We start from the raw sequence: 25773 nt of genomic DNA, 5'->3' as shown, positions 1-25773 counted from the left end.
ATGAGAGGCAGTCCATGGTAAACTTACCCCCAGGCTGCAGTGGGAAGGAAAGCTGCGGGTCTATCATGTGCTGCTCTCCTGACACATGGCTGTCTTGGACCAGAGAGCCTCAGCTGTCCAACAGGGGACCAGGCCAGAGCAGACAACTGGCTACTGGGATGGGAGATGCAGTGTGATTCCATCCACTTCCAACCCTCACCATCTTCTTCATCATCCGGGTACATGAGGCCAAATGCGGGTAGGTGGGATTAGTGTAGATTGGCATCTTGGTCGATATGGGCATGTTGGGCCAAAGGGCCTGTTTCTGTGCTGTATGACTACATGACTCTATCCACTGTGGGAGATATTCATGTATCATTGGGGCTAAATGACTGTCCATAGTGCTTGCAGAGTGTTGAAGTGCTCATGAATTAACTGGCAAGCTGTTGTCTCTGAGCTGTTATTATGGGGACAATCTCAACTCTCCAAAATCATTCATGGAAGGAACAGTGCAGAAAAAGCCATCCAATTCACCCCAGCCCTATTGATACTGTCCCTTCACCTGCACCTATTCATACTAAACCATGTCCTTTCAGGTTTGCTGATAGGTATATTAGACAATAGACAATAGACAATAGGTGCAGGAGTAGGCCATTCAGCCCTTCGAGCCAGCACCGCCATTCAATGCGATCATGGCTGATCACTCTCAATCAGTACCCCGTTCCTGCCTTCTCCCCATACCCCCTCACTCCGCTATCCTTAAGAGCTCTATCCAGCTCTCTCTTGAAAGCATCCAACGAACTGGCCTCCACTGCCTTCTGAGGCAGAGAATTCCACACCTTCACCATCACCTATTGATGGTGTTATGTAGTTAAATCAATGATTCATATAGTGTACAGGGATGTTCGTTGAGTTTCCAGTGGGTTACCCTTTGTCACTTTCAATGCACAATGTCAGACCTTCCTTACGTGTATTTCAGGCAATAAATGAAAGTGGTCTGAAGAGGGTATTTCTCACCATTAAAGTAGAGAGTTATTCTATTTATTGGAGTTTTTATTCTCTATTCCAGATCACTGCTGTTCGAACTGTGGTTTCAAACAGAAGTAACGCTGAAATTGTTCTGGTGCTACAACACTTTGACAACAAAGTGGCCGAAGCAATACAGGCCTTTGTGGATGGTAAGAAAACACCTTCTCCAATTGTAAATATCAGTTTGCCAACAGCCTCAAACATTCATCTCTGCTGTACTTTATGTGTTTGTGGAATTACTGGTAAGTCTGCCTTTTATTGCCCAAGTAAAGTTGTCCACGAATAGAGGTGATGAGGTGACTTCAAGGCAACTGGGTTTCCGTGAGTCTGGCAGCACACGTGGGTCAGATAGGATATGCATGATTGGTTTTCTTTTATGAAACAGATTTAATTAAAGTAAAGAAATACAGGGTCTCAACCTGAAATATCAACAGTTATATTCGACCCCCCCCCCCCCCCCATAAATCCTACTCAACCTGCTGTGTTCTTCCTGCAGTTTGTTCTTTGTTCCAGGTAATAATAATAATAATAATAATAATAATAATAATAATAATAATAATAATAATAATAATAATAATAATAATAATAATAATAATAATAATAATAATAATAATAATAATAATAATAATAATAATAATAATAATAATAATAAGTTAGATAGAGCTCATGGGGCTAGTGGAATCAAGGGATATGGGGAGAAGGCAGGCACGGGGTATTGATTGTGGACGATCAGCCATGATCACAATGAATGGCGGTGCTGGCTCAAAGGGCCGAATGGCCTCCTCCTGCACCTATTTTCTATGTTTCAATGTTTCTAATAGTCTATGTAGTTCAGAGCTTATTTGAGGTTGTGGTGTTTAATAGCCTGATGGCTGTGGGGAGAAGCTGTTCCTGAACCTGGACGTTACAGTTTTCAGGCTCCTGTACCTTCTTCCCGATGGCAGGGGTGAGATGAGTGTGTGGCCAGGGTGGTGTGGGTCTGATGATGCCGGCTGCCTTTGTGAGGCAGTGACTCCGGTAAATCCCTTCGATGGTGGGATCCCAGCAACATGACAGGATAGACCATCTCCGAGCAGATTCCCTGCCATTAGATTGGAACAAATTAAATAATAGATAAGGATTCTGCAAAATAAATGTGTTTACTTTAATTTAATTCATACTCTGTTCCAAAAACAGAACGTTAGTAATTGTGATTCAGTGTTCCTGATAGGTATATTTTTAATGATGTTATATAGTTAAATCCAAGATTCACATACTGTATCCAAAGATTCAAATTCAGATTAATTAATTTTCATATACACCAGGTGCAATGAAATTCCTTGTCCATATGAGGATCATAAGCATTACACATGGTAATGATAAATACAACAATAAATTCACTGGTGGGTGTAAAGGCCCTGTCCCACTTAGGCATTTTTTAAGGTGACTGCCGGCGACTGTCATAGTCGTAGCAGGTCGCCGAAAAAACTGCGACCGGACCCCCCTACGACAATGTCTACGACAAGCTACAACAACCTACCACCTAGTCGACGTCAAGCTACGGCAAGCTACCGACAACTGCCGACCCAATCATCGTAAGTAGAACGTCCACCTACGACCGCACCTACGACAACCTACGACGACACCCAGGACAACCTTCGAGAACTGAAGTCAACCTACGTCCACCCGTGACAAGCTGCGACAAGCTACGACCCTGAAGACTGAAGACAACTGAAGACAATTCACGTTTCACCCAGTTTCCCTATAAAAGGGGGTGTACAGTAGGGTTTCCAATCAGTGTGCATCATGACTATTTGAAAGTGATGCCATGAGAAACTACTCTGAAATACAATAACTTCATACATCAATTTTCCGTCAAAATATCAAGAATTTCCTTTATTGATATTCAAACAAATTTTTTAAAAGGTTGATAAGAACATACAACAGTGCACACAAAAATATTGTAATAAACTTCAATAAATTTCAATAAACTTCAAGCTTCAAACTTTAAAGATCAAACTTTAAACAGAATACAAGTGCAAAAACATACAAAACCTAACATCATTTATGGACACATTACACTGATGGATGTTCAGATCATGTCCACACTTGGAATTCACCGAAGTCAGCACCGGCGACAAACTACGTCACCTGGTGACAACCTGGCGACAACCTACGACAGCGCCCACGTCAGGAGAAGCCAAGCTACGCTCATTGGCGTAAAAATAAGTCGCCGAAATTTTTAAAACATTTGCGAATTCCAGCAGCGACCAGAAAAATGCTACGACTCTTTGGAGACAACTCACCCTGGCGACCGTGTAGCGACAGCCTAGTCACCTGCAGTCGCCTAAAAAATCGCCAAAGTGGGACAGGGCCTTAAAGCAGCAGAATGGTGTGAAGATTGAAGCTGAGCAAACATATCAGAATAACCAGATGAAGTTGAGCGATGAATAAGAGCAGTTGGCAGCATGAGTAGGAAGGTTTGTGGAAAAGGTGCTTGGTTCATGAGTAATACACAAAGTGCTGGAGGAGCCCAGACATCCAGGCAGCATCTGTGGAGGGAACTGGACAAACAATGTTTCAGACATGCTTCAGACTTGACCCAAAACGTTGTCTGTCCATTCTCTCCACCGAAGCTGCCTGACCCGCTGATTTCCTTCAGCAGGTTGATTGCTACTCAAGTGGCACATGTGGCGCCAGCGGTAGAGTCGCTAGCTTACAGCGCCAGAGACCTGGGGTTGATCCTGACTATGGGTGCTGTCTGTACGGAGTTTGTACATTCTCCCTGTCAGCTCATGGGATTTCTCCTGGTGCTCTGGTTTCATGCTACATTCCAAAGATGTGCAGGAAGGAACAGCAGATGTTGGTTTAACATAGACACAAAATGCTGCAGTAACTCAGCGGGACAAGCAGCACCTCTGGAGAGAAGGAATGGGTGAGGTTTCGGGTCTAGACTCTTCTCCAAAGATGTACAAGTTCTTAGGTTAATTTGGTTCTGTAAATTATCCCTAGTGTGTAGTATACTGGTGATTATACTGGTGATTGCTGGTTGGTGCGGACTCGATGGGCCATACGGCCTGTTTCAGGTGCGATGAAGTGGTCTTGAACATGTTCCAGTCTAAAGACTCAAGGCTGTCCTTATTTAGACCCTCAGCCTCCACAGACTGAGGGTTATATTGGTAACTTATGCTTCAATCTCTGTGTGTAAGCTGGCAGCAACAGCACCAGCAGATGATTGTACTGGTGAAGGAAGCTGTAACTAGATAAAGTAAGGCTGAAGTCCCCTCACTGTTTCTTTCTGTTTTTGATCAGGCAGTGCACTGGAGGTTTTGAAAGAATGGAACATTCAAGGCAAAAAGAAGGTAAGGCTGGGAATCCTTATTTTTTAATAGTTTTGAGGGTGACACGGTGGCACAGCAGTAGAGTTGCCGCCTTACAGCGAATGCAGCGCCGGAGACCCGGGTTCCATCCCGACTACGGGTGCTGTCTGTATGGAGTTTGTACGTTCTCCCCGTGACCTGTGTGGGTTTTCTCCGAGATCTTTAGTTTCCTCCCACACTCCAAAGACGTACAGGTTTGTAGGTTAATTGGCTTGGTAAATCAAAAAATTGTCCCTAGTGCGTGTAGGATAGTGTTAATGTGCGGGGATCGCTGGTCAGTGCGGAGTCGGTGGGGCGAAAGGCCTGTTTCCGCGCTGTATCTCTAAACTGAACACATGTTTTTTAAATTGCATAATTTGGTACAACAATGGGGGAAAGAAACAAATGATTATTTTACCCAGCACAATAAGAAAAGGAAAAGGAAACCAAAACTGGCCAATAGCCAAGTGAATGATGAGAAGGAGATGCCCCAAGGACCTGGGGAGAATGCTGATCTGCCCCTAGCGAAAGGTGGACTGAATGGGTATCACGGCAACAGCTCTGGCAACGAGGATTCCTCGGTGGACTCTCTCAGCGAGAAGATGGAAACCCTCCCCAGCAACAAGGAAGCAGCAGCAAGCACAAAGTTACCTGCGTCGATGACTCCAGAGAAAACAGGTCAGCTCCTGACATTTACTCCATCCAGTTCACATAACATGGTCGAAATAAAAATAAAAATAGAAATAGAAAAACAGAATAAAAGGTCGTTCCTTTCGGATGGAGGTGAGGAGGAATTTCTTCAGTCAGATGGTGGATGTAGAGAGTGTAGGAAAATAACTTCAGATGCTAGTACAAATCGAAGGTATCACAAAATGCTGGAGTAACTCAGCAGGTCAGGCAGCATCTTGGAGAGAAGGAATGGGTGATGTTTCGGGTCGAGACCCTTCTTCAGACGTTTGTGATACCGTGGACGTGGAGAGGATGTTTCCACAAGTGGGAGAGTCTAGGACCAGAGGGCACAGCCTCAGAATTAAAGGACATTCATTTAGGAAGGAGATGAGGAGGAATTTCTTTAGTCAGAGGGTGGTGAATCTGTGGAATTCTTTGCTACAGAAGGCTGTGGCGGCCAAGTCAATGGACATATTTAAGGCAGAGATAGAGAGATTCTTGATTAGTACGGGTGTCAGAGGTTATGGGGAGAAGGTAGGAGGAGAATGGGGTTGAGGGGGAGAGATAGTTCAGCCAGGATTGAATAGTGGAGTAGACTTGATGGGCCAAATGGCCTAATTCTGCTCCTATCACTTATGAAGAACTTATGAAAATGCAAGATAACATTCTGAATAAAAGACCTGGCAACATTTCAGGCAGGAGTGTCCCAATCAAGACATTTGTACAAGAACATGGATAGGGAAGGCTTAGATGGATATGAGCGAAGTGCTAGCAGGTTGGATGAGCATAGATGTGGCATCTTGGTCGACATGGATAAGTTGGGCCAAAGGGCCTGTTTCTGTACAGTGTGCCTCTATGACACTATGAATGTTGGTCTATTTCCTTACTGTTTACACATTATTCTGAATGGAAAACTGGGATGAAATTAGCTGTGCAGCAGAATAGTGTGAAGTCGTTTTACTGTTACCTCTTTCAATTCTGTCGAGGTTAATTTACTGCTACATTCACTCACAATACTGCTTTCCACACTCACGTTACTCTGCACTGCTTGTGTTCTCAGCTTCTCCATGGCACCAATCACAGATTTGATTGACTCTTCCCTCTGGTTAGAAAGTGGGTGATAATTGCCCAGTTCATTAACCACATCTACATGCCCTCAACTCTGAATGCTTTGTTGCTGAGCTTTAGCTCTAAAGCTTTGAAACAGGGCTGTGAGCAAAAGCTAAATGGGATGTGTAATTATAAAAATAAACTGTATTTATTCACAATTTATACATTGAGTGGAGAAATAATAAGGACATAATAAGGACATAAGGATAGTGATAGGAGCAGAATTATGCCATTCGGCTCATCAAGTCTACTATCCCATTCAATTATGGCTGATCTATCTCTCCCTCCAAACCCCATTCTCCTGCCTTCCCCCCATAACCCCTGCCACCCTACTAATAAAGAATCTATCTATCTCTGCCTTAAAAAATATCCACTGACTTGGCCTCCGCGGCCTTCTGTAGCAAAGAATTCCACTGATTCACCACCCCCTGACTAAAGACATTCTTCCTCATCTCCTTCCTAAAGAAACATCCTTTAATTCTGAGGCCTCTAGGCCTAGACTCTCGCACTAGTTCTAGATACTTCCACATCTCCCATAATGTGGAAGCTGGGTACATGGCGGTGCTGGCTGGTGGAGTTGGAGTTATATCAGTCTTATGACTAATATAATTAAAGTGGGACATGGCAAAATGGCTTGGGCACTTATTTTTACCAGACCACAGACAAAGTATGTCAGTGTACATGCCAGAGTTGCACTGAAAGGGATTTGGACCGTTGTAAATAAGGATTCAAGTAGTGTTTTTACTATAAATATTCATGTAGAATACATATGCATAAATTGCCAAATGTTTGGGTGCACGATGTACACGGATGCTAATATCCCGAGTTGGCTAAATGCAGGAAAAATGTTCCCCATGTTGGGGGAGTCCTGAACCAGGGGCCACAGTCTAAGTGTGAGGTTATCCACTTTGGTGATAAGAAAAGGAAGGCAGAGTATTATCTGAATGGTGTCAAGTTAGGAACAGGGGACGTACAACGAGATCTGGGTGTCCTAGTGCATCAGTCATTGAAAGGAAGCATGCAGGTACAGCAGGCAGTGAAGAAAGCCAATGGAATGTTGGCCTTCATAACAAGAGGAGTTGAGTATAGGAGCAAAGAGGTCCTTCTGCAGTTGTACAGGGCCCTAGTGAGACCGCACCTGGAGTACTGTGCGCAGTTTTGGTCTCCAAATTTGAGGAAGGATATTCTTGCTATTGAGGGCGTGCAGCATAGGTTTACTAGGTTAATTCCCGGAATGGCGGGACTGTCATATGTTGAAAGACTGGAGCGACTAGGCTTGTATACACTGGAATTTAGAAGGATGAGAGGAGATCTTATCGAAACATATAAGATTATTAAGGGGTTGGACACGTTAGAGGCAGGAAACATGTTCCCAATGTTGGGGGAGTCCAGAACAAGGGGCCACAGTTTAAGAATAAGGGGTAGGCCATTTAGAACTGAGATGAGGAAAAACTTTTTCAGTCAGAGAGTTGTGAATCTGTGGAATTCTCTGCCTCAGAAGGCAGTGGAGGCCAATTCTCTGAATGCATTCAAGAGAGAGCAGGATAGAGCTCTTAAGGATAGCGGAGTCAGGGGGTATGGGGGGAAGGTATTTATTCACAAAATGCTGGAGTAGCTCAGCAGGTCAGGCAGCATCTTGGGAGAGAAGGAATGGGTGATGTTTCGGGTCGAGACCCTTCTTCAGAAGGCAGGAACGGGGTACTGATTGAGAATGATCAGCCATGATCACATTGAATGGCGGTGCTGGCTCGAAGGGCCGAATGGCCTCCTCCTGCACCTATTTTCCATGTTTCTATGAAAAAATGCCAATCTGCCCTGGTTTTGCAACTTAGTATTGACGTTGTTAACATTCAACCCATCCTATCTGACCGACCTCCTCCACAGGCACACTCCCACCTGCACCCTCCGCTCTGCTGCTGCCAATCTCCTATCCCCCCACATCCGGACCAAACTCAGATCCTGGGGGGACAGGGCTTTCTCCATCGCTGCTCCCACCCTATGGAACTCACTACCCCAAAACGTTAGAGACTCCTCCACACTCACCACATTCAAAACATCGCTGAAGTCCCACCTGTTCAGTACTGCCTTCAACCACTGAAGGTCACCTCACCTTCTGTCTCCTTTCTCTGTTCGTTTATTTATTTACTTATTTATCTATTTATTAATTTCCCTATGTTCTCTAAATCTCTGTAAAGCGTCTTTGAGTATATGAAAAGCGCTATATAAATAAAATACATTATTATTATTATTATTCAGTTGGGCTCACTCAGAAAAAGGAGAAATTGCCATTGGAGCCCATACCCCAGCCGGTTCTGGATGTACAAAGAAGTCAGCCTAACAGACCCGCAAGGAACAGGACAAAGCCCAAAGCAGTGTCTGGCTCCCACCCCACAGTTCCTGGGTCTTCATCATTGCCAGGAGACCTGGTGTCAAACAAGAAAAGAGGTAAGAGAGTAAAATCTTTAAAACCAGAAGCACGATGAACAGCTTTAATTCCATCCACCTTTGAACACTGAGAAACGTATTTGCCTTCAGTTTACAATATACAGAGGTTAAAAAGTAATCATCAGTTTAGTTTAGAGATACAGCGCAGAAACAGGCCCTTTCGGCCCACCGGGTCCGCGCCAACCAGCGATCCCTGCACATTAAAACTATCCTACACCCACTAGGGACAATTTTTACATTTACCAAGCCAATTAACCTACAAACCTGTACGTCTTTGGAGCGTGGGGGTGAAACCGAAGATCTCGGAGAAAACCCACGCAGGTCATGGGAAGAACGTACAAACTCCGTACAGACAGCACCCGTAGTCGGGATCGAACCCGGGTCTCCAGCGCTGCATTCGCTGGAAGGCAGCAACTCTAACGCTGCACCACCGTGCCGCCCTAAAGTTTATGAAAAATTTATAGTGCCAATACTGAAACTTCTTTGAATTTACTTTGAGAGTGACCTTCGCACTACCTGGTGTACTTATGTATGGTATGATTGCCTGAGTAGCATGCTGTTTCTCGGTACGTGAAAATGATAAACCCTCCAATATCAACAGATCACTTCTTTCCACTTGCTTCTCTTATCAGACTCTTGACTCTCAAATGCCAGGGATGAATTGCCAATCTTCCAATCTTCCCCATTGCAGACGTTGTACTTTTTCCATCTGCACTTTCCTCTGCACCTTTTAACACTATATTCTGAACTCTGCTTATTTTCTCTTTTGCAGTACTTGGTGTAATTATGTATGGTATAATTTGCCTGAAGAGCATGCAGAACAAAGTTTTTTGCTGTATCATGTGAAAATGATAAACCCTCACCAATATAAACAGATCTGCCTTTGATAAGGTCCCACATAGGAGAATAGTGGGCAAAATTACAGCACATGATATTAGGGGTAGGGTACTGACATGGATAGAGAATTGGTTGGCAGAGGGGAAACAAAGAGTGGGAATAAACAGGTCCCTGTCAGAATGGCAGGCAGTGGCGAGTGGAGTGCTGCAAGGCTCGGTGCTGGGACCGCAACTATTTACAATATATGTTGAGTGAGTGGGCAGATGCAGTATAATGTAGTTAAATATGAGGTTATCCACTTTGGCAGCAAGAACAAGGAGGCAGATTATTATCTCAATTGTGTCAGATTAGGAAAAAGGGAAGTGCAACGAGACCTGGGTGGCCTTGTACACCAGTCACTGAAAGTAAACACGCAGGTACAGCAGGCAGTGAAGAAAGCTAATGGCATGTTGGCCTTCATAACGAGAGGATTTGAGTATAGGAGTAAAAAGGTCCTTCTGCAGTTGTACAGTGCCCTGGTGAGACTACATCTGGAGTATTGTGTGCAGTTTTGGTCTCCTAATTTGAAGAAGGACATCCTTGCTATTGAGGCAGTGTAGCGTAGGTTCACAAGGTTAATCCCCGGGATGGCGGGACTGTCATATGAGGAAAGATTGGAAAGACTGAGCTTGTATTCACTGGAATTTAGAAGGATGAGAGGGGATCTTATAGAGACGTATAAAATTATAAAAGAACTGGACAAGCTAGATGCAGGAAACATATTCCCAATGTTGGGGGAGTCCAGAACCAGTCTAAGAATAAACGGGAGGCCATTTAAAACTGAGGTGAGGAAAAACTTTTTCACCCAGTGAGTTGTGAATTTGGGGAATTCTCTGCCACAGAGGGCAGTGGAGGCCAATTCACTTGATGAATTTAAAAGAGAGTTAGATAGTGCTCTTGGGGCCAGCGTGATCAAGGGATATGGGGAGAAGGCAGGCACAGGTTACTGATTATGGATGATCAGCCATGATCACAACGAATGGCGGTGCTGGCTCGAAGGGCCAAATGGCCTCCTCCTGCACCTATTTTCTATGTTTCTCTGTTTCTATAAAAGTGGAGTTTGTTGGAAAATACTGGTGGTGTCCCGACTACGAGGCCTGGTCTGTCCCTATCACTGACTGTGAAAGTGAACTGAATGACCTGGATGCAGCTTGTGCTGTAAAACTTTGTTGACGACCTCCAGATGTGACCAGACAGCCATCAGTTTCAGTGGACCCTTTGAGCAAAGCTACTCAGAAGGCCCACAAGGAAATAGTTGTTGCAAAATAATGCCAAAACCCAGAGAACAGCTGCAATTTATGGAGCCAAGAATTTTATAAAACACTGAGGGGAAAACAAAACTAAGAGATTAGTTGCTAACTTTCTATTTCAGCGTGCAGCCAAGATAACATTTACAAGTGAGCCATTTACAAGTTTTGTTCCTGTTCTTGTCCTGACAAATGTCAAAGCTTACAAGCTGGAATATTAATGTATGTCTATTCAGAGGGAGACATAACCTGTACAGTTCCAACGAGTCATTCACACCATCCTGACTTGGCAAGGACATGGAGGCTGATAAACCTCCAACAGACACAAAAAGCTGGAGTCACTCAGTGGGTCAGACAGCATCTCTGGAGAAAAGGAATAGTTGACGTTTTGGGTCGAGACCCTTCTTCAGACTGAGAGTCAGAGCAAAAGGAAATGAGAGATATTGACGGTGATGTAGAGAGATATAGAACAAATGAATGAGATGTGCAAAAAAGAACATGGTATGTGAGAACACGTACAGACAATGAGACTCAACAAGGTGACTTTGAAGCTGGTACGACTTGGGTGGGGGAGGGATGGATGGAGAGGGAGGGGGATGCAAGGGTACTTGAAGTTAGAGAAATTAAAGGTATCACAAAATGCTGGAATAACAGGTCAGGCAGCATCTCAGGAGAGAAGGAATGGGTGACTTTTCGGGTCGAGACCCTTCTTCAGACTGATGAAGACTGAATTAGAGAAATCAATATTCATGCCACTGGGCTGTAAGCTGCCCAAGCAAAATATGAGATGCTGTTCCTCCAATTTGCGTTTGGCCTCACAATGACAATGGAAGAGGCCTGGGGCAGAAATGTCAGTGAGGGAATGGGGAGGAGAATTACAGTGTTTGGCAACCAGGAGATCAGGTAGGTTCAGGTGGACCATGAAGGTGTTCAGCGAAACGATCGCCCAGTCTGCATTTGGTCTTGCCGATGTATAAGAGTCCACATCTTGAACAACAGATACAGTAGATGAGGTTGGAGGAGGAGCAAGTGAACCTCTGATTCACCTGAAAGGACTGTCGGGGTCCCTGGACAGAGTCAAGGGAGGAGATATAGGGACAGGTGTTGCATCTCCTGCAGTTGCAGGGGAAGGTACCTGGGGAGGGGGTGGTTTGGATGGAAAGGGATGAGTTCACCAGGGAGTTGCGGAGGGAACGGTCTCTGCGGAAGGCGGAAAGGAGTAGAAATGGGAAGATATGGCTAGTGGCCATTGGAGGTGGGGAAAATGTCGGAAGATTATGTGTTGTACGCGACGGCTGATGGGGTGGAAGGTAAGGACTAGGGGGACTCTGTCTCTGTTGCGACAAGGGGGATGGGGAGCAAGAGCGGAGCTGCGAGGTACCAAGGAGACACGAGTGTGGGCCTCATCTATGATGGACGAGGGGAACCCCCATTCCCTAAAGAATGAGGACATCTCGGATGTCCTGGTATGGAACACCTCATCTTGGGCGCAGATGTGGTGTAGACGGAGGAATTGGGAGTAGGGGATAGAGTATTTTCAGGAAGCAGGGTGGGAAAAAGTGTAGTAGAGATAGTTGTGGGAGTCAGTGGTCACTCATGAACCTGCAACAGACATGCATAGGTTCATTTGTCCTTCATTTTTATACTTGATGAACAAATAAACTGTTGCAGATCAATTAAAAGAATTGACGCATTAGCATTTTGAAAATGTATTTAACAAAATTTATAAGAATGTTACTTCAATTTCACCTTGCAAAGTGGAAATGTGCAGATGCCCTTCTGTTTTAAGATGATGGGGCTGTTCAATTAAGTTGGTAGGATTGAGTAACGTGCACATTATCCCCTGGAATGTAAGTTTGTTTTTCTTTGCAAGGCAACAATCTGCTCTTTCTGTAATGCATGTAGACTGTTTTTTCAGCTTAATTGCCCAAGGGAAAAGTGCTTTTGCATTCTAACCAGTTTCCGAGATAACTGCTTTTTAATTGTCCTATTTTATTACATTAATTGAACTAAAGAGATGGCTTACTACTGATTAGTACATGCCCAACTCGTCAACTAGAGGATATAAACTTTAGATCGTTTCTCTGTCCCTCTCTTCCCCTCCCCCTTCCCAGATGTCCCACTGTCTTCCTGTCTCCACCTATATCCTTCCTTTGTCCTGCCCCCCTGACATCAGCCTGAAGAAGGGTCTCGACCCGTAACGTCACCCATTCCTTCACCCTGAGATGCTGCCTGACCTGCTGAGTTACTCCAGCATTTTGTGAATAAATACCTTCGATTTGTACCAGCATCTGCAGTTATTTTCTTACACTAAATAGTCACACGGCTCAGTTAACAAAAACATATGGGAAGCTCCAGGCTGAATTTACATTCAAGTAATTTCCCAAGTTATGAACAGTATAACATGTTCATCGTGGAATCTTGAGATTTGGGTCATCAGTGCTGTGTGGTGGATATATATCATGGTTTATGTAAGATGAAGTAGATTGGTTTAAAGCTCAATGGAACTAGCTTTGGAAAGCAGGCTGGTGTCTGTGGAAATACAAAGTATATAACAAGGCATTTCATTTTAATTTTCAAGTTTCACTTCAGGAAGAATCGTCCAGAGGCGAAACGTTCTTTGTCCTTTACCCTCCAAAGGTGGTACATGACTTGGGTTGCCAACTGTCCCGTATTAGCTGGGACATCCCATATTTTGGGCTAAATTGGTTTGTCCCGTGCGGGACTGCCCTTGTCCCGTATTAGGCCCGGACGGCGGTGTAGGCCCGGACAGCGCTCTAGGCCCGGACACTGAATTCCCGGACACTGAATGCCCGGACACTGTATGCCCGGACACTGTGGGCCTGGATGTATGCCCGGACACTGTAGGCCCGGATGGCACTGTAGGCCCAGACACTGAATGCCCGGACACTGAATGCCCGGACACTGTAGGTCCGGACACTGTAGCCCGGGGGCCGCTGTAGTCCTGGACAGTGTAGGCCTGGGCGCCGCCGAATGGAGGTTGTGTAGCCTCCTGATCCGGGCGGCTGCCATTGGTGGAGTGGGAGCACATGGTCGCTGGCTGGGTGAGGTCACGTGGGGCACATGGCGGTGATGTCACCCTTTGTCCTTTATTTAAGTGTGAGGAAGTTGGCACCCCTATACCTGACCCGCTGAGTTCCTCCAGCAGTTTGATCTTTGCTTCATTTCAGGAGGCCCACCATTTGGGAATTCAAACAAATCCACTTGCAAAGGGTGGCTGAACATGGAAAAAAATCACCCTTCTAGATATATTGCTGCGTTAGAATATTAGGCACTTGTTTGTAATATTTATACAGTTGTGAAAATTATCTGGAGCTTTGGTCAATGAAAATGGATTTTGTGGTAGTTAGCGGGTTTTCTTGGAAAGTCAGCTAATGCAATGCAGAGTACTCTGATAATGAAATGGTCACAATGGCTGGTGTTGGACGTAATGTTCTTTGCAATTACCCTGCAAACAAGACAATTCATAATGATACCAGAATTTGTTTGTCTCAAAGCAGGTACGAGCATTGAAAAATCGGTGAAGGACTTGCAACGATGCACGGTCTCACTGGCTAGATACCAACTCCTGATCAAAGAGGAAATGGATGCTTCTGTCAAGAAGATCAAAGTTACCTTTGCAGAACTGCAGACCTGGTAAATGATTCCTATTCGAATTTGCAGCTGGCAAAAGATGCCATTTAAAAAAAACCCAATGCTGGTCAAGAATTTGCTTCACAAAAGATGTTGAGTGCCAAATATGGAAACTTAGTATTAATTTATTTTGCTGTTTTCGTTATTGTTTTGGTTTCTAAATGGCATTTCAGGAGCATACGATATGATACGATACAATACGACTTTATCCCGCAGAGAAATTGGTGTGCCACCAGTCAAAAGATACAGTTGCAAGTCATTGAAAGTGTCATGTGCGTTATAATAATAATGAAATTCAAGTGACCAGTTATTGCACAGCACATAAAGTCCAGGATGAGGAATGTGCAAAGATGGGAGAGTCAGTCTCAGTCTCCCCACGACAGAAGGGGGAGGAGTTGTACAGTTTGATAGCCACGGGGAAGAAGGATCTCCTGTGGCGTTCGTTCTGTGCTGCATCTTGGTGGGACCAGTCTGTTGCTGAAGGTGCTCCTCAGGTTGACCAGTGTGTCATGGAGGGGGTGAGCTCTGTGTCCAGGATGCTCCGCAGTTTGAGGAGCATCCTCCCTTCCAAGACCACCTCCAGTAACTCCAACTCCGCCCTCAGGACGGAGCCCACCTTCCTGATGAGCGTATTGATTCTGTTGCCGATCGCGGCCTTACCCTGCTACCTCAGCACACACAGCGAAGAAGATGGCACTGGCCACCACCGATTGATAAGACACCTGCAGCATCTTACTGCAGACATTGAAGGAGCGGAGCCTTCTCACAATGTGCCCAATTGTAGGATGATTCACATTGGATGCCATTTTGGCCGTGATGTTGGTGAGTGCATGGCCAAACACAACTAGAAGTGTAGAGCTGGTGGATGGAGACATCAGTCAGTGTGCAGTGATAATAACACCGGCAACACAGCCATTAAGGATGGAGACATCAGTGATAACAACACCGGCAACACAGCCATTAAGGATGGAGACATCAGTCAGTGTGCAGTGATAATAACACTGGCAACACAACCATTAAGAGCCCAGCATTCCAATTAACGCACTCACTTAAGCACACAGTTAAACACACAAATAGCAGCATGAAGCACAGTTGAGAGAATCACCAACTGCTTGTTTGCTAGTTGTTTCTTCTTGCTAATGCTATGTTTCTGCACTGTCTGGAGCTTTCTAGGGTTGGGGCAAATGATAGATGTCCACATGGCAGTCTTGACATCAAAGTTCTGGTAGTTGTTTCCAGACATGGTGCACAAATAAATATTCTCTTTGGAGAACGAGCAAAGAACAGCAAAACCAGTGCTGGAATGAGAAAGAGCAAGACTTTCAGCAAGAGTCACAGCCATTTTGGATTTCCTTTCTTTTTCAACACAAACATGTTTATACCACAGCAAGGATAACCTTGCTGCAATATCCTTCCCAGTTACAGTGCACCGCTTCTTTCCAAGATACAGCCTGGTTTTAACTACTGCAAGTTGGACCATAGTGTTGGTGGACACACAATCGACGTTTCCTGTTGACATGTTCAATATGGTTAACATTGCATTTACAATAATAGGCAGCATGAAGTCGGGAGCTTACCTAGATCAGAAACAGTGGGTCCAGGATATTTAGTAAGGTGGGTGGGTGGGGGGGGGGAATACTTTACATAGGATATATCACTGGACAATGAGCCACGATATGTGTTCCGATCAGAACAGGGCTGGTGTGTAGTCAAAGAGGAGGAGGGAACGAGCAGAATGATTTGGGATTGCCTGATAGCACGGTGCTTTTTTTTAACCAAGATTATTTTAAATATGTATCAAGTAGATTTTTTTTAGTATACAGAATGTTTTGATGCAGAATGACCAGGATTTGCAGAGTATTTTTTCCTACAATAAGGAAATAGCTTCATGAAAGAAGAGATTCCAAGCACATGACATGGAAATGCTGTAGCCCTAAAGCATGTTCTGAAAATGGATGGGATTGCCGAAAATCACAAAAATCATTTTGATGTAATTACAAAAGTCTCCCGTTGGCCCATTATTTTCAATGTACATTTTCTCTGCATCCGAATCTGTATAAGATATCTCTGCACATGTAACATTAAAGAACCAATAATCATCAGTGTGAGTAGGATGATTAGTTCCCTAACGACATAAAGTGCTGGAGTAGCTCAGCATCTCTGGACGACATGGATATGTTACGTTTCTAGTAGAGACCCTTCCACCAACCTCACCATGTGCTCCAGAGATGCTGCCGAGCAGATCCCTGCCATGACCGGGCAGATCCCTGCTGGGCCGAGCATTGCCTGCCATGAGCAGTGTGGGGGCGGTTATGTTCTCATCCCCATGAGGCACGGTGGCGCAGCGGTAGAGTTGCTGCCTTACAGCGAACGCAGCACCGGAGACCCGGGTTCAATCCCGACTACAGGTGCTGTCTGTACAGAGTTTGTACGTTCTCCCGGTGACCTGCGTGGGTTTTCTCCGAGATCTTCGGTTTCCTCCCACACTCCAAAGACGTACAGGTTTGTAGGTTAATTGCCTTGATAAATGTAAAAAATGTCCCTAGTGTGTGTAGGATAGTGTTAATGATAAGAGAAGGGATAAGAGAGTAAGGTCAGGGCCAATTGTGACTGGTGTGAGAGGGGAGGTGAATACGGAAATTAAAGTTTTTTAATTCACAAAATGCTGGAGTAACTCAGCAGGTCAGGCAGCATCTCGGGAGAGAAGGAATGGATGATGTTTCGGGTCGAGACCCTTCTTCAGTCTGAAGAAGGGTCTCGACCCAAAACGTCACCCATTCCTTCTCTCCCGAGATGCTGCCTGACCTGCTGAGTTACTCCAGCATTTTGTGAATAAATCGATTTGTACCAGCATCTGCAGTTATTTTCTTATACGGAAATTAAAGTGTTGTATTTAAATGCGCAAAGTATTTAAAGTGGATGAGCTTGAGGCTCAGTGAGACATTGGCAAGTATGATGTTGTGGGAATCACTGAGACATGGCTACAAGAGGACCAGGGCTGGGAACTGAATATTCAGGGGTACACAACATATAGAAAAGACAGACAGGTGGGCAGAGGGGGTGGGGTCGCTCTGTTGGTGAGGAATGATATTCACTCTCTTGCAAGGGGTGACATAGAATCAGGAGATGTAGAATCAGTATGGATAGAAATGAGGAATTGTAAGGGTAAAACGACCCTAATGGGAGTTATCTACAGGCCCCCAAACAGTAGCCTCGACATAGGGTGCAAGTTGAATGAGGAGCTAAAATTGGCATGTCGCAAATGTAATGCTACGGTGGTTATGGGAGATTTCAACATGCAGGTAGACTGGGAAAATCAGGTTGGTAATGGACCCCAGGAAAGAGAGTTTGTGGAGTGCCTTCGAGATGGATTCTTAGAACAGCTTGTACTGGAGCCTACCAGGGAGAAGGCAATTCTGGATTTAGTGTTGTGTAATGAACCTGATCTGATAAGGGGACTCGAGGTAAAAGAGCCATTAGATGCAGTGATCACAATATGATAAGTTTTACTCTACAAATTGAGAGGGAGAAGGGAAAATCGGAAGTGTCAGTATTACAGTATAGCAAAGGGGATTACAGAGGCATGAGGCAGGAGCTGGCCAGAATTGACTGGAAGGAGGCCCTCGCAGGGAAGTCGGTGGAACAGCAATGGCAGGCATTCCTGGGAATAATGCAGAAGTTGCAGGATCAATTTATCCCAAAGAGGAGGAAAGATTCCAAGGGGAGTAAGAGGCACCCATGGCTGACAAGGGAAGTCAAGGACAGCATTAAAAATAAAAGAGAAGAATTACAACAAAGCAAAGAAGAGTGGGAAGCCAGAGGATTGGGACTCTTTTAAAGAGCAAAAGAAGATGACTAAGAAGGCAATACGGGGAGAAAAGATGAGGTACGAGGGTAAACTAGCCAATAATATAAAGGAGGATAGTAAAAGCTTTTTTAGGTATGTAAAGAGGAAAAAAATAGTCAAGGCAAATGTGGGTCCCTTGAAGACAGAAGCGGGGGAATTTATTATGGGAAACAAGGAAATGGCAGACGAGTTGAACCGGTACTTTGGATCTGTCTTCACTAAGGAAGATACAAGCAATCTCCCAGATGTTCTAGTGGCCAGAGATCCTAGGGTGACGGAGGAACTGAAGGAAATCCACATTAGGCAGGAAATGGTGTTGGGTAGACTGATGGGACTGAAGGCTGATAAATCCCCAGGGCCTGATGGTCTGCATCCCAGAGTACTTAAGGAGGTGGCGCTAGAAATTGTGGACACATTGGTGATCATTTTCCAATGTTCTATAGATTCAAGATCAGTTCCTGTGGATTGGAGGGTAGCTAATGTTGTCCCACTTTTTAAGAAAGGAGGGAGAGAGCAAACGGGAAATTATAGACCAGTTAGTCTGACATCAGTGGTGGGGAAGATGCTGGAGACAATTATAAAAGACGAAATAGCGGAGCTTTTGGATAGTAGTAACAGGATTGTTCCGAGTCAGCATGGATTTATGAAGGGGAAATCATGCTTGACTAATCTTCTGGAATTCTTTGAGGATGTAACCAGGAAAATTGACAGGGGAGAGTGGTGTACCTTGACTTTCAGAAAGCCTTTGACAAGGTTCCACATAGGAGATTAGTGGGCAAAATCAGAGCACATGGTATTGACATGGATAGAAAATTGGTTGACAGACAGAAAGCAAAGAGTGGGGTAAATGGGTCCCTTTCAGAATGGCAGGCAGTAACTAGTGGGGTACCGCAAGGCTCGGTGCTAGGACCGCAGCTATTTACAATATACATTAATGACTTGGATGAAGGGATTAAAAGTACCATTAGCAAATTTGCAGATGATACAAAGCTGGGTGGTAGTGTGAACTGTGGGGAAGATGCTATGAGGTTGCAGGGTGACTTGGACAGGTTGTGTGAGTGGGCGGATGCATGGCAGATGCAGTTTAATGTGGATAAGTGTGAGGTTATCCACTTTGGTGGTCAGAATAAGAAGGCAGAGTATTATCTGAATGGTGTCAAGTTAGGAACAGGGGACATACAACGAGATCTGGGTGTCCTAGTGCATCAGTCACTGAAAGGAAGCATGCAGGTACAGCAGGCAGTGAAGAAAGCCAATGGAATGTTGGCCTTCATAACAAGAGGAGTTGAGTATAGGAGCAAAGAGGTCCTTCTGCAATTGTACAGGGCCCTAGTGAGACCGCACCTGGAATACTGTGTGCAGTTTTGGTCTCCAAATTTGAGGAAGGATATTCTTGCTATTGAGGGCGTGCAGCGTAGGTTTACTAGGTTAATTCCCAGATTGGCGGGACTTTCATACGTTGAAAGATTGGAGCGACGAGACTTCCGGTGGCGCTATGGAGGCTTGAGTCCAGCGCCAACTAGCTCCGTGCCGAGGGAAAAAAAACGGGAGAAAATTGGGTTTTACCTGCAGCGATCGCAATCTGAACGGCTGCCTGCGTGACGTCATCAGGCGCGCGACTTTAAGATATGTCGTTACAACGCAGCCCCCCCCCCCGTGGGGCACCAAAAAAAACCGGTAAAAAACCGCAGATGGAAGAGGAAGGCCCTTTAGAGGCCTCGGCCTCAATTACAACGAGGGCCCAGGAAGACCCTTCGAAGAGAATGAAAAAGTCCGAAATGGAGGATTTTAAAACTTTTCTTGCTGCCGAATTAAAAACCTTTGGTGAGAAACTTGACTCTTTTAGGTCGGAATTTAAAACAGAAATGCTTTCTACCGTTCAGCTCATGCTGGAAAGTTGGAAGAGGACGAGGGAGGAAGAGGTCAAAGCGCAAATGGAAGTACTGGAAGCCAGGCTGGTTTTGGTGGAAACGAAGGTTAAAACGGAGATGGACCCCGTTCATTATGAACTTGGTCAACATCAAATAGCGTTAACCGAACTGGAGAAATGGGCGACGTCAAATGAGGGAATGGCAAGTCGACTCCTTACTGAAAACCAACGCCTCTCAGATATGGTGATCAAATTAAATGAGAAATGTACCGATTTGGAGGGGCGGCAAAGACGTAAGAATCTAAGGATTGTAGGGGTGAAAGAAGGAGGTGAGAAAGAAATGGGTACTCGGGATTTTGTGGCAGACCTTTTACATAAAGCCTTAAAATTGGATCATAAACCTTCACTCGGTCGAGCCCATAGAGTGCAGCAAAAACGTATACAGGATGATGCCCACCCAAGACAAATTATTGTAAAGGTGCAATTGGATCATGAATTGGATGATATAATGAGGAAAATGGTTCGAGGCGGACAGCTCCTTTTTGAAGGTGCGAGATTCAGTATTTACCGCGATTATCCGGTAGAAGTTCACAAGAAAAGAGTGCAGTTCATTGAGACAAAGAGAATTTTGAAGAAGGTACCTGATCTGAGATACAGCTTGCTTTATCCCGCAAGACTAAGAGTCTCCTACAAGTCCAAGGTACACTTTTTTACAGACCATGAAAAAGCAATGGAATACGCTAAAGAAGTCGGAAACATGACAGACTGAAGAATTTACATTACCCTTTAGGAGTCCCGCCAGATCTAAAAAGACCTTTAAAGTTTTTTCAAGAGCTTTGAGGAGATCCGGAAACCGAAATGGATGGAGGACATTGGAGAAAACCGTGATCTTTTCTGTTTTTTCTGTTTACTAATCATTATTATTATCTGTATACTCATATATAACTATATATGTAATAACCAATATTTATTAAATATCTATATTACCACTAAAAATTATTAATAAAATTATTAACATTAACATAAATCATATAAATTTAATACTGTATATGATTGATAACAATGATGAATAATCAATAGTCTTCGATTAACATAGAAATGAATTACACAATTATATTATTTAGGAAGATATGCAAGAGGTAAATTAGCCTAAGTCATAATAAAGTTTGACCGTTTTTCTCTTTACTTTTCAATTTAAAATTAAATTTATGATAGATTTAGTGGAAAAATTAATATGATATGTAGAGATATGTAGAGGTTATGTGCTTATGTATGCATACATACGGGTATGTATATATATATATAGGGGTATATCGTGTGTGTGTATGTATGGGTATGTAAATAAGTTTGTTACTCCCAAAGAAGATATATGAATGTTAGAAATAACCCTTTATTTTCTTTGCGCACGGAGCTAGAATTTTTTTTTTTTACAAAGGCTACGGAAGTCTTTAGAATTCTAGCCACGTTAGTGTGGCTATCACTAACTACACTAATTGTAGAGGTAGTTTCTTTTCTTTCACCCTATATTAACCAACTCTATCACTTTTCTCTTTTTAAATATTTTTGTAACTTAATGTTAGAATGGGAAAATAAGACAAATACAAGGAGATGTGTTCGGAAGAGCGTTGTATATGATTTTAAATTCATCTATTTGAGGTTCGGGAGCAGGGTCAGGTTCTGTGTGTTGTACCTTCTGATCGGTTATAGACCACCTTAGAAACAATATGCAAGACATTAATATGACAAGTGGGGGTCAGGGAATAACATTTTGTAGTTGGAATGTCAAGGGAATCAATGAACCAATTAAGAGAGGTAAAGTTTTGGCACATCTAAATTTAATCAAAACTGATATAATATTTCTTCAAGAAACACATCTCAAGAAGGAATCTCAACATAGACTTAAAGCTAAGTGGATTGCTGAATCATATCACTCCTCCTTTTCCCACAAGTCTAGAGGAGTTGCAATACTAATTCGTAAAGGAATACCTTTTAAGAACTCCTCAACAATAGTGGATATTGATGGCAGATATATTATATTAGTTGGAGAATTAAATGGAGAAAAAGTGATTCTTCTTAATGTTTACGGGCCTAATTTTGATAACCCTATGTTCTTTAATAAAACATTTAATAAAATTCCTGAATTCACACAATATAAATTAATAATTGGAGGAGACTTCAATTGTACATTAGATCCATACTTAGATAGATCATCAATGCAAAAAAAAATAAAATCTCAATCAAGTGTATTTTTAAATTCATTTATTAATACCACTAATATTAAGGATGTCTGGAGAATAGAAAACCCAACTGGACGGGAATATTCATTTTACTCACCAGTACACAAAACATACTCAAGAATAGATTATTTTTTAGTTGACTCTACGTTTATTCCATTTATTTATAATTCAAAATACCATAACATTATAATTTCGGATCATGCACCTGTAACATTCATGATTAAATTAAATGGAATGTCCGAGAAACAAGCATATTGGAGATTTAACCCACAAATTTTGAACGAAAAGTCATCCCAGGAATATATTATTAAACAGATTCAAATATTTTTGGAGGTAAATGACAACCCTGACACACCTATTTCTCTTATGTGGGAAACGTTTAAAGCGTATGTTCGAGGTACATTAATTTCTGCTCAAGCATTTTATAATAAAGAGAACAGGATTAAGCAACATACATTGGAAAGTGAAATTAAACAACTAGATATAGAAAATGCGAGAATGCCATCTACTTTAAAACATAATAAAATTGCTGTATTGAAATATAAATTAAATAAAATGTATTCAGAACAAGTAATAAAACTTTATCAAAAAACAAAACAATTACATTTTGAATTTGGAGACAAACCACAAAAACTATTAGCACGTCAATTACGAAAAATGGAAGGGGAAAAAATAATTCATAAAATTAGAACAGAGACAGGAGAATTATTAAAAATGCCCAAGGACATAAATGATAGATTTCTTCAATATTATCAGAACCTTTATTCAACTAAAACCGTAGCACAATCAGAAGGAATAGCAGACTTTTTAAAAAAATGTAATTTAAAAGGTTTAGATTCAAACGATAGAGAATTATTAGAAAGGGAGATTACGATAAAGGATATTGAGGAGTCTATTGGTTCTTTAAAAAACGGTAAAGCAGTAGGACCAGATGGTTTAGGCTCCGAATTTTATAAAAAATTCTATGATTTGCTTAGCCCACGTTTACATAGACTGTATGAGTATATATATACTCAACAGAAACTTCCAGATACTTTAAATGAATCTATAATAATACTGATTCCTAAAGCTGATAAAGATCCGGAAGACCCGGGATCATACAGAGCAATTGCACTTTTAAATACAGATCAAAAAATTTTAACTAAAATACTAGCGAATAGATTAAGTACGGTGATGAATAAATTAATACACCCTGACCAAACAGGCTTCATTCAGAAACGATACTCATACTATAATCTAAGAAGATTATTTAATATTATATATTCCAAGAGAATTATTAATGAAGATCTAGCAATAATCTCACTAGATGCGGAAAAAGCATTTGATCAGGTTGAATGGTCTTATTTATTTTTGGTGATGGAAAATATGCAGCTAGGGGAGAAATTCTGTACATGGATAAAACTGTTATATACAAATCCCACGGCTAGAATATTTACAAACCAAAGGTTGTCATCGAAATTTAGCCTAGCTAGAGGTTGTAGACAAGGATGCCCGTTATCCCCATTATTATTTGCGCTTGCTATTGAGCCACTGGCAGAAAGAGTTAGGGGGCATCCGGAAATACATGGATATAACACAAAGGACACAGAGAACAAAATTTCTCTATATGCTGATGACGTATTAATTTACATCACAAAACCAGAAATTAGTATTCCAAACTTATTAAAGCTAATAACCCAATTTGGATCACTTTCAGGATACAGAATAAATTGGAATAAAAGCGAAATTATGCCAATAAGGGAACATAACAAACAGATAATACAACAATTTCCATTTAAAATAGTAAATGAAAAATTTAAATATCTAGGTATCTATGTAACTAAGATATATACATCATTATTTAAAGCAAACTTCCCCCCGTTACTGAACAAACTACATAAGAATATTCAATACTGGAAAACACTCCCCATCTCAATGGTAGGCAAAATTAATGCCATAAAAATGATTTTTTTACCGCAAATATTATACCTTTTTCAGACAATTCCGATATACTTGACAAAAAACTTTTTTAAAAAATTGGACTCTATTGTTAATGATTTCATCTGGGATTATAAGAATCATAGGATAAATAAAAGACACTTGTGTAAATCAAAAATAAATGGAGGCCTGGCTTTACCCAATTTTTTGTTTTATTTCTGGGCAGTTAATATTAAAAATATGAATTTCTGGTTGGAAGAAATAGATCTTCAACCAGACTGGTTAAAAATGGAAAAGGAAGATTGTTTGCCTTTTGATATTGGTTCGATATTATTTGCCACGTCTAAATTAAACAAAAAAATTTATAGGGAAAACCCTATAATATTTAGTGCTATACGAATTTGGAAACAATTAAAAAAGACATTAAAACTAGATAATTTATCGCTTTTTCTTCCAATTGTGAATAATCCTTTGTTTAAGCCTTCATGGTTAGACCGGGGTTTTACACAGTGGAAGAATTATGGAATTAAAAATATGGGACAACTTTATAAGGAAGGCACCTTTCTGACATTTCAGGAGTTGCAACAGATTTATGGTCTTCGTGGAAATGATTATTTCAGATATCTTCAACTTAGAGATTACGTAAAGTCGAACTCCCAAAATTTTCAAATTAGAAATTCAGAAATTCTTGACGAATGTTGGAACAAACATCCTAATACAGAAAAATTAATATCTTATATATATAATATTTTATTAGACAGTGACATGCCTTCTACGGATTTATATAGACAAAAATGGGAAAAAGAATTAAATCAAGTAATAACGAAAGATACTTGGGAAGAAAGTTTGCAACATATAGATCAGTGTTCACTAAACGCCAGACATTCTCTAATACAATTTAAAGTATTACATAGGTTACATTATTCCAAAACAAAACTACATAAAATTTTCCAACATATTTCACCTAAATGTGATAAATGTCAACATTTAGAAGCTACATTATCTCATATGTTTGCAAACTGTATAAAAATTAAAAAATTTTGGGTAAATATTTTTAGTATAATATCTAAAATAACCAGCACACAATTGGACCCAGATCCAAAATTAATTATACTCGGAATATTAGAATTAGAATTAAATAAAACATTCAGAACAACACAAAAAAACTTTATTGATTATAGTTTAATAACAGGAAAAAAATTAATTCTAAAATTTTGGAAAGGCCCTACGGCCCCCACAATTAAAATGTGGATTATAGAAATGACGGAGACCTTAAACGTGGAAAGAATCAGATTTTCCCTGTTGGACAAACAGGAAGTATTCATTGAAACATGGTCTCCTTTTATTGATTACTTAAAGGGTCAGAATAGTTCAGCACAGGAACCTGACTAGCACTCGGACTAAAGAATGAATGAAATGCTATAATTTGGAATGTACGAATATATCTCGAATGAAGTTTTTGTTATTTTAATAAATTTTTCCATTCTTCTTTAACTAATTTTTTCCTTATTTTTATTTTTTTATTTTTTTTTTTTTTTTGTTTTTAGTTATTTTT

General features: G+C 41.9%; 1 protein-coding gene across 2 annotated transcripts in view; it reads left to right on the top strand.

Annotated features, from left to right (window-relative positions):
• The window catches only part of LOC144596113 (SPATS2-like protein), a 128015-nt gene that overhangs the window by 36582 nt on the left and 65660 nt on the right, over window positions 1-25773 (top strand). Inside the window, exons 3-7 of one of the 2 annotated variants that reach the window (XM_078404293.1) lie at window positions 1049-1157; window positions 4300-4349; window positions 4769-5024; window positions 8382-8570; window positions 14215-14350. In XM_078404293.1, coding sequence (XP_078260419.1) covers window positions 1049-1157; window positions 4300-4349; window positions 4769-5024; window positions 8382-8570; window positions 14215-14350 — 740 coding nt within the window. Of the gene's footprint in view, window positions 1-1048; window positions 1158-4299; window positions 4350-4768; window positions 5025-8381; window positions 8571-14211; window positions 14351-25773 lie in introns of both variants that reach the window. The other variant, XM_078404292.1, reaches the window with a different exon arrangement.

The sequence above is a fragment of the Rhinoraja longicauda genome, chromosome 8 (genome assembly GCF_053455715.1).
Source record: "Rhinoraja longicauda isolate Sanriku21f chromosome 8, sRhiLon1.1, whole genome shotgun sequence".
Taxonomy (NCBI): domain Eukaryota; kingdom Metazoa; phylum Chordata; class Chondrichthyes; order Rajiformes; family Arhynchobatidae; genus Rhinoraja; species Rhinoraja longicauda.
Note: the sequence above shows the minus strand (reverse complement) of the source record. Positions and strands in the feature narration are given on the sequence as shown.